At 43.8% G+C, this 16,858-nt stretch overlaps 1 protein-coding gene across 1 annotated transcript in view; it reads left to right on the top strand.

Annotated features, from left to right (window-relative positions):
• ttyh2 (tweety family member 2) overlaps positions 1 to 16,858 on the top strand; it is a 134,974-nt gene that overhangs the window by 55,381 nt on the left and 62,735 nt on the right. Inside the window, exons 3-4 of the mRNA XM_078225547.1 lie at positions 588 to 699; positions 11,506 to 11,726. Coding sequence (XP_078081673.1) covers positions 588 to 699; positions 11,506 to 11,726 — 333 coding nt within the window. The remainder of the gene's footprint in view (positions 1 to 587; positions 700 to 11,505; positions 11,727 to 16,858) is intronic.

Below are 16,858 nucleotides of genomic sequence, written 5' to 3'. Positions count from 1 at the left end.
TGAGTAACTTTTCATTCAGTACGTAGAAACAAAATAAATTTATTTTCTTGCACATTTCCACAATGGATTAATGCCCCTCCTTGTTTGGAGTATTATGTGTAGTCTGGTCACAGTGTTCCAAGTTGCTGCACATATGTTCTAATTGGCAAAGGCAAAAAAACCACAGATACTGGTAATCTAAAATATAACAGAAAATCCTGGAAATTTTCAGCAGACCAGGCTGTATCTATGGAGTGAGAAACCGAGCGGATTTTTGGAGAGCTTTGTAGCCTTGGTAAAACATAGATACTAATACTGTAAATGCATTTAGAGAATGTTATGTTCTGAAGACATCCTGTAATGAACGGTGACTGGTTTTAAGGGAAAGAACAGCTTGCAATGTATTGGGAAATGCTGCACAGGCTTACATATGCTAATAGCCATGAGAGGGTCATGGCCTGAAGTGTGGCTCATCGCTGGATGCAATCTGAACCCTTTACTGTATTACTACCTAGTTTTTCATTCTCTCTTCCATTGGTACTTTTTGTCAGCTGCAAGTGATCCATCATATTGCCTTCTTTTCAAAGAAGTACATTTTTCTTTTACAGTGCTGCTGTTGGGGTTGGCTTCTATGGAAACAGTGAAACAAATGATGGTGTCTACCAGCTTACCTACTCCATCTACAATGCTAATCACACACTTGCTGGAGTTGATAGTTTGGTAAGGCAACTAATTTGTGCATCTACCTGGTAATTATTTAGTGCCAAAATTCATTTGTGGAAAGTTTAGACTTCAAAGAAACTTAAATCTATTGCAAGGAATTCACTACTTCAGTATTTTTGAGCACTATATTTGTTCAATAAATGATAAATTTTTATTGATGTCTGCAGTTCTAAATGCAATTTTATAGCCCAAAACTCCTCAAACATGTGGAGCATGTGCTGTCATTAATATTAACCGCACATAACCATGCAACCTGATCTTTTAGCTTTTAGAAGGTGACTGTATTTAATATTTCATTGCAAAAAGGTGTTCTGCCAGAGAACTGATGGATAGCTTAACATTATACCCATAGCTAGGATGATTGATGGAACATGTCCAGGGCAGTATAGACAAATCACCTCAACATTAATAGTCAGGACAATTATGGAATCTATACCATAGCAGAAAAAAAGAAAAACATCTAGAAACCAAAACTATAATAATGAATAGCCAACATAGATTTTTAAAGGGAAAATCTTGCTTGACCAATCTCATTTAATTCTTAAGAGGGAATGAGGAGAATAGATTAGAGTAACGTGGTAGATGTAATGTATCTAGATTTGCAGAAGGACTTTGATAAAATACCACAGAAAAGTGGTAACTGAATAAGGCCAAGCGCATGTCAGGAATACGTGCAGAATGTTTTGCTGCTGACTGGCTGCGTGACCGAAAGCAGAACGTAGGAGTGAAGGATAGCTTTTCAGGGAGTCAGAATGTGGGAAGTGTGGGCTACAAGGATCAATGCTGGGATCACTGTTGTTCACAATTTATATTAACAATTCAGACATTGGAATCAAAAGCAGAATTTCTAAATTTGTGTACAACACCAAATTGAGAAGGATAATCAACACTGAGGATGACTAAAAAGATATAAATAAACTTGCAGAATGAGCATATGATGGGCAAACGAATTTCAACATCGAGAAGGGTGATGTGTACTTTAAGAAAACCAAGGAGGTCATGTATTACTTAGAAAATAAGAAACTAAATAGGGTAGCGAAGCAAAGAGATTTGGGAGTACAAATAAACAAATCACTGATAGTTATATCATAGGTTGATAAGGCTGTAACAAAAATGAACCAAAAACTAGGCTTTACTTTCAGAAGGGCACAAAAGTTATGCTAAAATTGTATTCAATTTTGGTTAGGCAATACTTGGAGTACTTTATACTGTAGAGGTCACCAGTTTATAAAAAGAATATAGAGGCACTGGAGAAGGTACAATAAAGATTTATAAAGTTGATACCAGAACTGCAAAGTTACACCTATCACAAAAGGGTGAATCGGTTGGGTCTCTTTTCTCTTGAAGAAAGGAGACCCTTAAAATTCTGAAAGGTTTTGATGGTGTTTTTACTTGTGAGGAAGAACAAAACTGGAGGCCATCAATATGAAACAGTCACCAAGGGATCAAATAGGCAATGCCAAAGAAATATATTAGTTCCAATGTTAAATGTGGAAGGATGTGAGGAGGCTGGAGTGGAGCGTTATCATTGGCACAGAGTGGTTGGATAAACGGCCTGTCGTCCATGCTATATAGCCTATGTAATTCTATGTAACTGTTGCTGGAGAATGTTGGGGTGAGCAGGTATTTGCTCTCCCACTACCTGAAAACAATATGTTCACTATGCTTGGAATATATATTTCAATTAAATAATTCAACAGCAAACTTTTTGTGAGTTCAAAATAAATTAGGTTATTTATTCTCTCACTACCTCAAATTAATACAACATTGCACATCTGCTTTCACACATGCACTTACATGTACAATGTGTGTGTATATGCAATGATTATATACAGATAAAGATGCACACATACATGCACACAAATATTGGATACAGATAACGATAGTGCACTACTATTACAGATTACAGTTACTTCATCCTCCGATTAAGTGTTTCTGATGGCCCACATGACTGGCCTATGGTTTCTTGAATGGATTTGATGATTTAAAGTTGAAGTCAGGGTCTTGTAAAGTGAAGAATTCACAGCAGGCTGAATTTTCTTGTCATTGAATATCTGGGAAGTTGATTCTCAGATGAGCTTTGAAACAGGTTAAGTACTTTGGCTGCTTGATGACCTACACGCAGTTTGAGTCTGGTTCTCAGATTGGCTGACAACTGATGATGCGTAAAAGGCAAAGATGACCTAGCCTTTCTCTGCAGCTGTAGTTTTGCTTGTGTAATTCTTCAGTATGCCCAGGTCTCTTCTGAATCTTGGGATAATAAAGGATCTTGGTATCAGAAGCCACTTTCAATCACATGGTCAACAGCCATTGTCCACACAGAATGGCTTCGTGTGAGCACATCATTGAAGTACAATAGGAGACAGATGATGGTCTTTCACACTTTAACCGGTTGCATCAGCTTTCCTTTGTTGAACTGAAAACCTGGAGACATGAGTCCAGTGACACTCTTGTTTTGAGCATGCTTCAAACAATGGCAGGTGTGCATTCCACAGTTAACATTCATCTTCTGTCCATTCCAAGGGGAGCCCCCCTCTCCCCCCACGGTTAGTCAATTCAGAGCTTTCCAGAAGCTTGATAGTCTGTAAAGGTCAACTGACCCCCCTAGGCAGCCATTTTAAAAGTTATCCACTTTGGTAGCAATAATAGGAAGACAGATGATTACTTGAATGGGTGTAAATTGAGAGAGGTGGATACTCGGTGAAACCTTGGAGTCCTCGTGCATTAGTCGCTGAAAGCAAGTGCGCAGGTACAGCAGGCAGTAAAGAAGGCAAATGGTGTGTTGCCCTTCATAGCGAGAGGATTTGACCATAAAAATAGGGATGTTTTGCTGCAATTAAATAGGACATTGGTGAGGCCACATCTGGAGTATTGTGTGCAGTTTTGCTGTCCTTATCTGAGAAAGGTGTCCTTGCTATAGAGGGAGTACAGCGAAGGTTTGCCAGGCTGACTCCTGGGATGGCAGGTCTGTCATATGAGGAGAGATTAAGTCAGTTAGGATTATATTCCACAAGCCCTCATGATTGACAGAGTCAAAGGCCTTTGCAAAATTGAAGAAATTGCTCCATGCACTTTTCATGAATTTGTCATGCGCTGAAGATTATGTCCATTGTGCCCCTTGATGGGCTGAAGCTGCACTGAGACTCAGGGAGGAACTCTTCAGCCACTGGGAGGAGGTGATTGAGGAGGATTCTCTTTACCGTGGCGGAGAGTAGGGAAATCCCTCTAAGTTCTGCAGTTGGACCTGTTTCCTATCTTGAGGGTGATCACAATTAAGGCATCTCTGAGATCTTGCAAGCTCCCTTGCACATAGGTTTGATGTTGTTATGAATTCTTATCAAGAGTGCCTCTCCTCTGTATTTTAATATTTAAGTGGGAATTTCATCAGTGCTGGAGGTCTTGTTGTTTTTCAGCTGCCAGATGGCTTTTCCAACTGCTACCAGTTCAGGAATGCCTTCCGTTTGCAGTCAAGGAGATCCTGGATCTCCTGGTTGTTCTTGACGAACCAGTCTTCCTGGTTAAAAATCCGAGCGTTTCCGTGCAGGTGGCTTTTAGGGCGGACCAGGCACTGTGGGCACTCTGCAGCTCTGGCACGTTGGTTGTCGCCAGGTTAGCTGCGAGGCGCCAACTGAGCAGCTCTTTCTTCTCAGAGTCTTTTGAGTTTGGCGACATGGAATCTCCTGCAGCAGAGATTTTTCTGCTTCTGCCAGTTTGGGGCCAGGGTGAGGGAGATGGTAGAGCGGATTAGTCAGTGCATTTGACTCCGGTTGTGACATGGATGATGCAGACATCTTTGCAGTCACTTGCTCAGACGATGATATAGTCTGTTAGGTTCCAGTGCTTGGAGCAGGGTGTTGCCATGAAGTCTTCTGCTTGACCCTCTGGCGGAACAGGGTGTTTGTAATGACCAGGTCACATTCTAGACATCTTGTCAGGAGGAGGACTCCATTGGCGTTTGTTTTCCCCACACCTTCCCTGCCAAAGATTTGTGTCCCTCCCAACTCTAGCATTGAAGTTTCCAAAAAGAATCAACTTGCCTCCCAATGGGATGTGGGACAGCGATTGTTAGAGGCTGGATTAGAATGCCTCTTTTGTTTCGTCCGTTGCATCTAGGGTTGGAGCATCGGCACTGAAGCTGTGATGTGCTGCTTCTGGAGGAAAGTGAGCCTTCGGGTTATGAGACGTTCGCTCACCCCGCAGGGGGTTTCATTGGGACGTCCGACCAATTTGTTGTTTCGACAAAGCCGACCGCGCAGAGATGACTTTATTCTACTGGTTTGTCTGGGGCGGCACGGTGGCGCAGTGGTTAGCACTGCTGCCTCACAGCGCCAGGGAGCTGCGTTCAATTCCCGGCGAGTGTCACTGTCTGTGCGGAGTCTGCACGTTCTCCCCATGTTTGCGTGGGTTTCTTCCGGGTGCTCCCCACTCCCCTTGCCGCCGCTCCCCTCGCCGTCATTGCCACCAATGAGGGTACTGTATTCCTGTGATGGCACTCTGTTTTTGTTTTTCTCACTGTTTTGAGCTCTGCCCCCACAGTTCCCTTCCCCCGGCTGTTTTTCTACCCCTCTCTGCATTATTCTCTCTGAATCTGCTCTCTCTTCCCCTGCCGTTTTAACTTGTTTTTCTGCCTCTCTCCACACTGTTTTTCTCTCTCTGTATACCTGATACCACAATGGACTTTTTCCTTTCCCAAAACCCATCCTCATGACAGCGTGAAGCATGTGGGCCTTGTATCCAGGTAGAAATGTTAATTAGCTGTCCTCTTATCCCAGCTATCCCCAACATCTTGGAATTACAGTTCAAAATATAATTACTCTGACATTTCTAGTAACTCATTGTAACAGTCTGTCCACTCTTACCATTATCTATCAGTATGAATATCTAGCACCTCACTACCCCCTTTAACAATCAAGCCACCCAGATGACTTGTTGGGCAGAGGAAGGAGGTGGGAGAGATAGCAGACATAGACGATGCTATGGAGTTGAATGGAAGAAGTCTTCAGATCAAGTTTGGGGCAGGAAGCTGATCTCGAGTTTGAGCAGTAAAGTAAGTCCTGAGTTGGCAGATGGCGAGAGATTAAACACCTTGAGTCCAAGCTTGGTAGGTGTTTGTGGGAACTTGTAGATAAAGGCTTTGATTTTGCCAATATCTTAAGCTGGTGGAGGTTTCGGCTCCTACAGGTATAATAAATTGTTATATCTAAAGAAACATCAGTTTCCTGTTTTTCTACTGTAGATATTGGAAGAGGTGAGGCATATGAAATGTTACAGTCCCAGTGGTGTTCCTCTTGGAGCAAAACGAGATGTGCATTATGTGCAATGCATTTCACCCAGCTGTAAATACCTAAATCTGTAATCTGGTGCGAATCCACTCACCTAAAAGAGTTGCACTAGCAGTGAGGTTATTTAGTTCTGGTGTATCACTGCTCACCGGTTAAGCTGCCTCTTTGGGCAGTTTCAAGCAGAAGTGAACTGCAGAGGACAGTTTGGGATTTGGCAGTGTATAAAAACGATCCTGTATTCACAGAGACACACAACTGGAGTGGACACCAGTGAACTGATTTAATTGATACTAGGAGGAAATAATTGCGCTGTCGCAGATTTAATTCACATTTTAAACTGCTGCCATGCACTGTATGTATTTTAAACCTCAGGTCAAACTAGTGCAGCCAGCATCTGGAGGAAAATAAGTCACTTGAGAGTGCAAAAAATGAGTCAGAATTATAGTTTGTATCCTGCCAGACCAGTCAAGACCTCTTCCTCTGACTCTCTTCCCTCCCCCACTCCCCATCGGCACAAAATCCCTCCCTGTCTTTGGAGCTTAAATCTTGTGATTGTGCAACTTGTTGATGCCAGTATCCTGGCGTGACAAAGAGTCTTTTGTTCGATGTGAAGTTGTGTTTCTGATCACAAGCCTGATGGGATTTTTCCTCTGGGTTTGACGTTGCAGGGTTTGATGTTTCCTTAAACCCATTTTTTCCAGTTTCAGAGATTTGCTTTTGCTTGGAAATTTATGTCAGACTCCTATTTATTGACCACAGCTCAGCCTTCAACACTATTATTCCCACGAAACTCATTTCCAAACTCCGTGGCCTGGGCCACGGCACGTTCCTCCGCAATTGGATCCTGAACTTCCTAATTCACAGACCACAATCAGTAAGGAGATGCAACAACACCTCCTCCACAATCATCCTCAACACCGGTGCCCCACAAGGCTGTGTTCTCAGTCCCCTACTATACTCCTTACACACCTATGACTCTGTGGCCAAATTCCCCTCCAATTCGATTTTCAAGTTTGCTGACAACACCACCGTAGTGGGTGGATCTCAAACAACAATGTGACAGAGTATAGGAATGAGATAGAGAATCTGGTGAACTGGTGCGGCAAAATAATCTCTCCCTCAATGTCAACAAAACAAAGGAGATTGTCATCGACTTCAGGAAGCGGAAAGGAGAACATGCCCCTGTCTACATCAATGGGGACGAAGTAGAAAGGGTCGAGAGTTTCAAATTTTTAGGTGTCCAGATCACCAACAACCTGTCCTGGTCCCTCCATGCTGACACTATAGTTAAGAAAGCCCACCAACACCTCTACTTTCTCAGAAGACTAAGGAAATTTGGCATGTCAGCTACGACTCTCACCAACTTTTACAGATGCACCATAGAAAGTATTCTTTCTGGTTGTATCACAGCTTGGTATGGCTCCTGCTCTGCCCAAGACCGCAAGGAACTACAAAAGGTCGTGAGTGTAGTCCAATCCATCACACAAATCAGCCTCCCATCCATTGGCTGTGTCGACACTTCCCGCTGCCTCAGAAAAGCTGCCAGCATAATTACGGATCCCACGCACCCGGACATTCTCTCTTCCACCTTCTTCCTTCAGGAAAAAGATACAAAAGTCTGAGGTCACGTACCAACCGACTCAAGAACAGCTTCTTCCCTGCTGCTGTCAGACTTTTGAATGGACTTACCTTGCATTAAGTTGATCTTCCTCTACACCCTAGCTATGACTGTAACACTACATTCTGCACTCTCTCATTTCCTTCTCTATGAACGGTATGTTTTGTCTGTATAGCGCGCAAGAAACAATACTTTTCACTATGTTAATACATGTGACAATAATAAATCAAATCAAATCAAAAATGAGTCACATGTGGGGAATATAGATTCATGATCTCAATCTTGGTGGGCAGGGGGCAATTTCGAAGTTTGAGGATGGTACAAAACTTGGGAGTATTGTAAACTGTGAAGAGGACAGTGTAGACCAGGTGGCAGATGAAGCTCAATGCGGATAAGTGTGAAGAGATGCATTTTGGTCGGAAGAACATGGAGAGACAATACAAAATAATGGGTAAAATTCTTGAAGGGGTGCAGGAGCAAAGGGACCTGAATGTCTATGTGCCTAGATAATTGAAGGAGGCAGGACAGATGGAGAGAGCAGTTAATAAAGCATATAATATTCTGGGCTTTATTAATAGGGGCACAGAGTACAAGAGCCAAGGAGGTTATGCTGAACTTGTACAAGACACTAGCTAGATCTCAGCTGGAATATTGTGGATCGTTCTGGGTGCCACATTAAAGGAAGGATGTGAACATATTACAGAGAGTGCAGAAGAGGTTTACAAGAATAGTTCCACGGATAAAAAAACTTCATTTATGACGATAGATTGGAGAGGTTGAGACCCTTCTCCCTCGAGAGAAGAAGGCTGAGAGGCGATTTGATAGAGATGCACAAAATCATTAGGGGAGTGGACAGACTAAATAGGGAAAAAGCGTTCTCGCTCGTAAAAGGATCAAGAACGAGAGGACACAGATTTAAATTAATTTGCAAAAGAAGCAAATGTGATGTGAGAATAAAGTTTTGCACATAGCGAGTGGCTCAGGTCTGGTTTGCACTGCCTGGAAGTGTGGTGGAGGCAAGTTCAATCAAGGCATTCGAGAGGGCATTCAATGATTATTTTAATTGAAGCAAAGTGCAGAGGTACGGGGAGAAGGCAGGGGAATGACACTAAGTCACGATTCTTGTTTGGAGAGCCAGTGCAGACACGATAGGCCAAATGATCTCCAACGCCATAACAATCCTGTGACTCAGACACCTGTGTTTTCTTTGTATCAGATTGCTACAAAATCTGAAAGGAATGAAACCAGACAGACCGCACGGCGTAAACCTAGGTGCCAGAAATGACAATGGCACAGCCAACCCTTTTGACCCTGCAACGGGTGGCGTAATGGTTAGCACTGCTGCCTCATAGCGCCAGGAACCCGGGTTCGATTCCAGCCTCAGGTGACTGTGCGGAGTCTGCATGTTCTCCCCGTCTCTGCATGGGTTTCCTCCATGTGCTCCGCTTTCCTCCCACACTCCAAAGATCTGCAGATTACGTGGATCGGCCATGCTAAATTGCCCATTAGTGTTCCAGGATCTGTCGGTTAGTTGGATTAGATTCTGTGATTAGTCATGGGGCATGTGTGGGGTTACAGAATAGAGAGGGACTGGGTAAGGTACTTTGTCAAAAAGTTGGTGCAGTCTCGATGGGCCAAATGACCTCCTTCTGCACTTTAGGGATTCTGAGTGTAAAGTCCTGCTTTGTAACATCTGGGGGCTTATTGTGCCAAAATTGGAAGACCTACCTCACAGACGTGTCGAGCAACAGCCTGACGTAGTCATACTCATGGAATCATACATTACAGACCATGTCCCAGATATCACTATCCCTGGTTATGTGCTGAGCCACCGACAGCCAGACCAACTAGAGGTGGTGGCACTGTGATATAGAATTGGGAGGGTGCCTTTGGAGTCCTCAAATTCCAGACCCCATGAAGTCTCATAGTAACAGGTCAAACATGCTGGTTACCACTTACTCGGCAATAACCTGCTCACTGATGCTCAGTTTGGATTCCACCAGGGCCACTCTGCTGCTGACCTCATTACAGTCTAGACCCAAACATGGACAAAAGAGCTAAACTCAGGTGAGGTGAGAGTGACTGCCCTTGACCTCAAAAGTAAAGCTTATTTATTAGTCACAAGTAGGCTTACATTAACAATGCAGTGAGGTTACTGTGAAAATCCCCTAGTCGTCACATTCCAGTGCCTGTTCAGGTACACTGAGGGAGAATTTAGCATGGCCAGTTCACCTAACCTGCACATCTTTAGACTGTGGGAGGAAACTAGAGCACCTGGAGGAAACCCACGCAGACACAGAGAGAACATGCAAACTCCACACAAACAGCGACCCAAGCCGGGAATTGAACCTGGGTCCCTGCCGCTGTGAGGCAGCAGTGCTAACCACTGTGCCACCGTTGGCTGAGTATGCTATTAAGGAGCTCTTGCAATACTGGAGTCAGTTGGAATCAGTGGGAAAAAGCTCTCCACAGATTAGAGTCATACCAAGCACAGAGAAAGATGGTTGTGGTTATTGGGAGGTCAATCATCTCAGTCCAGGGACATCACTGAAGGAGTTCCTCAGGGTATTGTCCTCAGCATAACCATCTTCATCTGATTAATTAATGACCTGCCCTCCATCATAAGGACAAAAGTGTGGATGTTTGCCGATGACTGCACAATGTTCAGCACCATTCATACCTCTTCATATATCAAAACAGGCTGTGTGCAAATACAACAAGACCTGGACAATATTTCAGGCTTGGGCTGGTAAGTGTTAAGTAACATTCGTGCCACACAAGAGCCAGGTGATGACCATGTCCCAACAAGAGAGAATTTACCCATTTGACATTCAATGGCATCACCATCGCTGAATCCCCCGCTATCAACATCCTGAGGTTTACCATTGACAGGAACCAAATTGGACCACCGGTATAAATACTGGGAGCACCATAACTGGTCAAAGACTGGAGATTCTGTGCCAAGTAACTTGCCCCCATCTACAAGGCACAAGTCAGGAGTTTAATGGAATGCTCTCAACTTGCCTGGATGCGTGCAACTCCAACAACACTCTGAAAGCTCAACACTATCCAAGCATCCCACTTGATTGGTTCCCCATCCACCACCTTCAACATTCACTTTCGCCATCACACTCTCAGTGGCTGCAGTATGTACTATTGCACTGCAGCAACTCATTACAGCTCCTTTGACAGCACCTTACAAATCTGCAACCTCCAGCAACTGGAAGGACAAGGGCAGCAGATGCATGGAAACACCACCACCTGGAAGTTCCCCTTCATGTGACACACTGTCCTGACTTTGAACTATACCACTCTTCCTTCACTGTCGCTGAGTCAAATTCCTGAAATTCCCTTCGGAACAGCACTGTGGGTGTACCGACACCACATGGACAGCAGTGGTTCAAGAAGGTGACCCACCGCCACCTTCTCCAGGACAATTAGGGACGGGTAGCTAAAATGCACAAATCCTGTGAAAGAAATAAAAAATTTTAATGAAAAAAGAGTTGGCTGAAATCTTGTTCGGAATTGTGGATTCTTTCAAATAAATTTGTTAGATTTTCTTTGAATTTCTGACAATTATAATTGAATGTATCTTGGTTGCTAATTTCAGCCTTCTACATCCAAGTGTTGATTGATTTGGCCTTTTTATCAGATTGTTGTTCAGTGCACACACATCCAGCAAGACCCAAGGTGAGGCTGTTTTAACTTTGATTGAAGACAAGGTCTATCTCCAAGAAAATCTACATCTCAGGTTGGCTTCCCAGTGTTAAAGAACAGAACCCAAGAGTGGTTCCACACCTGGTGAAGAATCATCCATTGAAAAAAAGTGTTGAAAATGAGATTTACAGCATTTTATTTCAGTGGGGCATTTAATTTAAAAATATGTCTTTTTGCTTTGTTCAGGTCTCTGGGACGACAATTAATATGAAAGTCGATATGAAGCAGCATATAGCGAGGCTCGATGAGATCTTTGCACAGAGGATAGAGTTTATTCAGACACTGAAGTTCATGCAGCAGATGGCGGATGCGATTGTTTCACAACTCGCTGGTCTCCCAACATGGCGTAATATAAACTTGAACATGGCAAAAATAGCTGATGATATCAGCTACTTCGAATATTACAGGTAAGGACCTGCAGGATATTAACCTTCCTGAAATAAACTAACACGATCAAGATTTTTATATGAGCCACGATTATTTCTGATTAAATGAAAGTATTGGATACAGGAAACTCCGTATCACACTGAAGTTAATAAAAATGAATAGTACAGCAAATTGTGTAACGGTTGTTGTGTAGTCCATGGCTAAGGAAGAAAATTGTTCTGCAGTTTCTTGTAGTTTTGCAGCATTGATACAATTAATGTTGTTATTAAAACAGGTCATTCTTGATGCAACTTTATGATCTTTAAATACACCGACTCAGAGGGTATACCAGAGACGGCACGGTGGCACAGTGGTTAGCACTGCTGCCTCACTCTCCTGATGAAGGAGCAGCGCTCCGAAAGCTAGTGGCTTTTGCTACCAAATAAACCTGTTAGACTTTAACCTGGTGTTGTGAGAATTCTTACTGTGTTTACCCCAGTCCAACGCCGGCATCTCCACATCATGCCTCGCAGCTTGATTCCCAACTTGGGTCACTGGCTGTGCGGCGTCTGCACCTTCTCCCTGTGTTTGTGTGGGTTTCCTCCGGGTGCTCCGTTTCCTCCCACAGTCCGAAAGACCTGTTGGTTAGGTGCATTGGCCATGCTAAATTCTCCCTCAGTGTACCTGAACAGACGCTGGAGTGTGGCGACTAGGGGATTTTCACAGTAACTTCATTGCAGTGTTAATGTAAGCCTACTAGCGACACTAATAAATAAATTAAAAAATTTAAACTCTCACAAATGAGACCTTTGAGTGAAATATTTTTGTTGACATCAAATACAAATAAATAGGTTGATCTGGACTAATAGAATCCCAATATACGGCTGGAATCTTCCGTTCTGAAGGGCATGGTATTGGGAGTAATTTCCATTGGGGGGGTGCGGGACGGCTGACCACATGCGATTCTGCATTGTCCAGCACATTAAATGTGCATCCACAAGGTGCTCACCAATTCTCCTGGCGGGGGCAGACAGGAATTTGTCATCCACGCCATTACCACCTCGGGTCAAAGGGTGGGCGTCGTATTTAAAGGGCAGCTGGACTGTCTGCACTATCCCTTCCACCTGTGCCCGGCCCACTCCTCCACCCTTCCTTGCTAACTCTCCCTCAGTCACCCGCCACGCAACTCTCACTGCCAGCTCCCAGTGTCAATCGTAGGCTGGCATTTACAGGCGCTCCCCAAAAGGGGCAACACAGCAGCAACTCTCCGTTAATCATAGAAGCAGTCAACCTCTCCAGTGCATGCCACTTATGCACAGTTGTAAAAGTGAACTCCTCGCTGGTGGGGAACTTAATTTGATGGGGGAATGTAATTCTGGCAAGCTGGCCTTTTAATGAGCATGCATGACATGCTAATATATGCAAAAGGACTTCCTGACATTGTTCATCTGTACCCACCTTTATAGTCCTAAGAATTTAATTGCTGGAGTTCATTCTGCTATCAGGAAACTGATTTTTGGCTTTGCATCAAATTAAGTTCCCCCCCTGCCAAGCTTCCCATTGCTGGTGGGACTGGAAGTTTCCCCCTGGTATTTCCAAGATAGTCTTACGCTCAGTCATTTGTGTAGCATTTGATCATTAAAGTATATTAGAAGGGAATTTATCAGTTTAGTGTTTATAATTGCGAAGGTGGGAGGGGTGTAATTGAATTCTGAGCTACTTTAGTGTGTAGAACGGGGTTGTTGCAAAATAATAGTCTGATTTTATTACTTGTCTGGTCACTGTGGCTGTCACTTGTATTTTTTTTCATGTTCATGAGATTTGAGTATCATAGGCAAGGTCAGCATTTATTGCCCATCCCTAATTGCTCTTGAGAAGATGGTAGTGAGCTGTTGCCTTGAACCACTGTACTCCATGTGATGTAGATACAGTGCCAGTGAAGGAACAGTGATGTAATTCCAAGTGAGGATGATGTGTGGCTTGGAGGGGAACTTGCAGGTGATTGTGTTCCCATATATTTGCTTCCTTAAAGCATGAGATAACCTGTTACTGGACAAAAAGCACAAAAAACAGCTGTTTGGTCATCCTCCATGCAAAGGAGGAGTATTCCATCATACTCGACTGTGTGTGGTGGTGGGGAGGAGTGAATGTTTATTGTGATGGATGGGATGCCTATCAAACAGGCTGCTTTGTCCTGGATGGTGTTGAGCTTCTTGAGTGTTGTTGGTGCTGCGCTTATCCAGGCGGGTGGACAGTATTCCAACACTCTCCTGACTTGTGCCTTGCAGATGGTGGACGGGCTTTGGGGAGTCAGGAGGTGAGTTACTCACTGCAGGATTCCCTGCCTTTGATTTGCTCTTCTAGCCACAGTATTTATATGGCTAGTGCAGTTAAGTTTCTGTTCAATGGTAACCCCCAGGATGTTCATAGTGAGTGGTCCAGCAATGATAATGTCATTGAATGTCATAGGGCGGTGGTTAGATTCCCACTTGTTGGGAGATGGTCATTGCTTGGCACTTTTTTGCTAGTTTTCAACCCGAGCCTGGATATTGTCCAGGTCTTGCTGGACAGGGACTACTTCAGTATCTGAGGAATTGCAAATGATGCTGAACATTATGCAATCATCAGTGAACATCCACACTTCTGACGTTATGATGGAAGGAAGATGATTGATGGAGCAGCTGAAGACGGTAGGGTCTGAAACTCTTGCAGTCATGTCCCAGGACAGAGATGATTGACTTCCAACAACCACAATCATCTACCTTTATGCTAGATATGATCCCAATCAGTGGAGAATTTCCCCGATTCCCATTGACTTCAGTTTGCCATACTTGGTCAAATGTTTGGTGTCAAGGCCAGTCTCTCACCTCACCTCTTGAATTCATCTCTTATCCATTTTTGGATTAAGGCTGTAATGAGATCAAGAGCCGAGTAATCCTGGCCGAACCACCACTGAGCGTCAGTGAGCACGTTATTGCTGTGTAAGTGCCACTTGATAGCACTGACAACGGCACTTCTCATCACTTTGATTGCGAGTAGATTAATTGGCAATAATTGGTTGGGTTGGAATTATCCTGCTGTTTGTGGAAGGCAGCAACTGGGCAATTTTCCACATTGCTGGCTCGATCTTCGTGTTGTAACTGGACTGGAAGAGATTGGCTAGGGAGCGCAGCTAATTTTGGAACAAAAGTCTTCAGTACTATTTCCCGAATATTGTCAGGACCTTTGCACTATTCAGTGCCGACAGCCATTTCTTGGAGGAGATGGTGGTGTAGTGGTATTATCACTGGACTAGTAATTCAGAGACCCGGGTTAATGCTCCGGGGACCAGAGTTCGACTCTCACCACGGCAGATGGTAAAGTTGAAATTCAATTTTTAAAAATCTGAAATTAGAAGTCTAATTAATGTTGATTCTTGTAAAAATGCATCAGGTTCACTAATTTCCCTTCGGGAAGGAAATCTGCCGTCCTTACCTGCTCTGGCCTACATGTGACTCCAGATCCACGGCAATGTCATTGACTCTTAAATGGCCTAGCAAGCCACTCAGTTCAAGGGCAATTAGGGATGGGCAAGAAATGCTGGCCCAGCCAGCAATGGCCACATGTTATGGACTGACATCTGTGATAGAGGACCTCGGGAGGAAGCGGAGATGGATCACTCGTCATTGCTGAAGGTGGTTGCATGTGCATTAAGTTTGACTTTTACACTGATGTGCTTTGCTCCCGCATAATTGAGGATGGGGATATTTGTGGAGCCTCCTCCTCCATTTTGTCATTTGATTGTCTAAAACCATTCACGACTGGATGTGTCAGGACTGCAGAGCTTCGATCTAATCTCTGGTTGTGAGATCACTTCATTCCGGCTATTACATGCTGGCTTCCAAGTTGAAGTTCCCCATTGAGTGTACATTCTGTATCTTTGCCACATTCGGTGCTTCCTCCATGTTGTAACCAGGAAGAGGCTTGGTATGCAAGTAGCTTCACCAGGTTGACATTTCATCTTTCGGTCTGCCTGATGCCACACCTGACATGCCCTTCTGCACTCTTCATTAAACCTGGGTTGATCTCCTGGCTTGATGCTAATTGTACAGAGTGGGGGATATGTTGGGCCAGGAGGTTACAGCTTGTGTTTGAATACCATTCTACAACTACTGATAGCCCACAGCATCTCACAGACGTCCAATTTTTTTTTTGAGTTGCTAGGCCTGTTGGAAATCTATCCAATTTAGCACACCCATAGTTTTGATGGGTTTTCAAGGCAATCGACAATGGTGCCATGGTCACTTCACAACAAAGATGTTGTTTTCTGTAAAAAGTCATCTTAAAGCTGTCGGATTGTCATAAAATTCCAGCAGGCTCAGTCATGCCCGTTAGGGAAGGACAGGTGCCAATCTTACCCAGTCTGGCCCGTCTGAGACTCCCATCCCAAGCCAGTGTGCTGGATCTTCCTTGGAAGTGGCCCGGCAAGACTCTTAGCTGTATTGAAATGGTGCTAATAGCAACAGCATTTCAACACTTGGATCGATTTCTAATTGCTCTTGACAAACTAATATGCAGGAGGTTAAAAGGTGCCCTGGAGTTATCAGTCTTGCCCAGAGAATTAAACAAAAAGCCTGCTAGGGGCCTAGCAGCTCACCAAGATACATTCAGGCTGCTCAGTAGAGTAGTTCCACTCGAGCAACAATGTCGGAATCATTGTACAATATTAAAGCCAGGCAGAGTGCAAGCAAGTTACGAACACAGAGCATTGACTGTTCATAGAATTATAATTTGGGCTGCTTCAAGGCACTTTATAAACTGTGCTGAATAGAGTGCTCATTTCCTATGAACTGAAGCTTTATCTTGTCCAAGGATAGAGGATATAATGAACGACATTTTCAACATGCCATCTGCACATTCAGCTGATACTGTGGATCAGCTGCCTGTTATTAAAACAACTCACTATCCACACCCACTAATATCACTGTGTCCAAGTGCATACATCAGATATACAGTTATGCTGATCATCTTGAATCAGCAGAATGCACCCAAAAGACCATTTCATTCAGGTTAAAACTAATATGATTCTCTTAAGGGACAGAAATAATGCAGGAGCAAAATGGATTAATGACCCAACTTAACACAGCAATGTTTGACAGAGTAATGGAGTCATTCCAATACACAGAATCATAGA

This window comes from Mustelus asterias, chromosome 12 (assembly GCF_964213995.1).
Source record: "Mustelus asterias chromosome 12, sMusAst1.hap1.1, whole genome shotgun sequence".
Lineage (NCBI taxonomy): Eukaryota > Metazoa > Chordata > Chondrichthyes > Carcharhiniformes > Triakidae > Mustelus > Mustelus asterias.
Note: the sequence above shows the minus strand (reverse complement) of the source record. Positions and strands in the feature narration are given on the sequence as shown.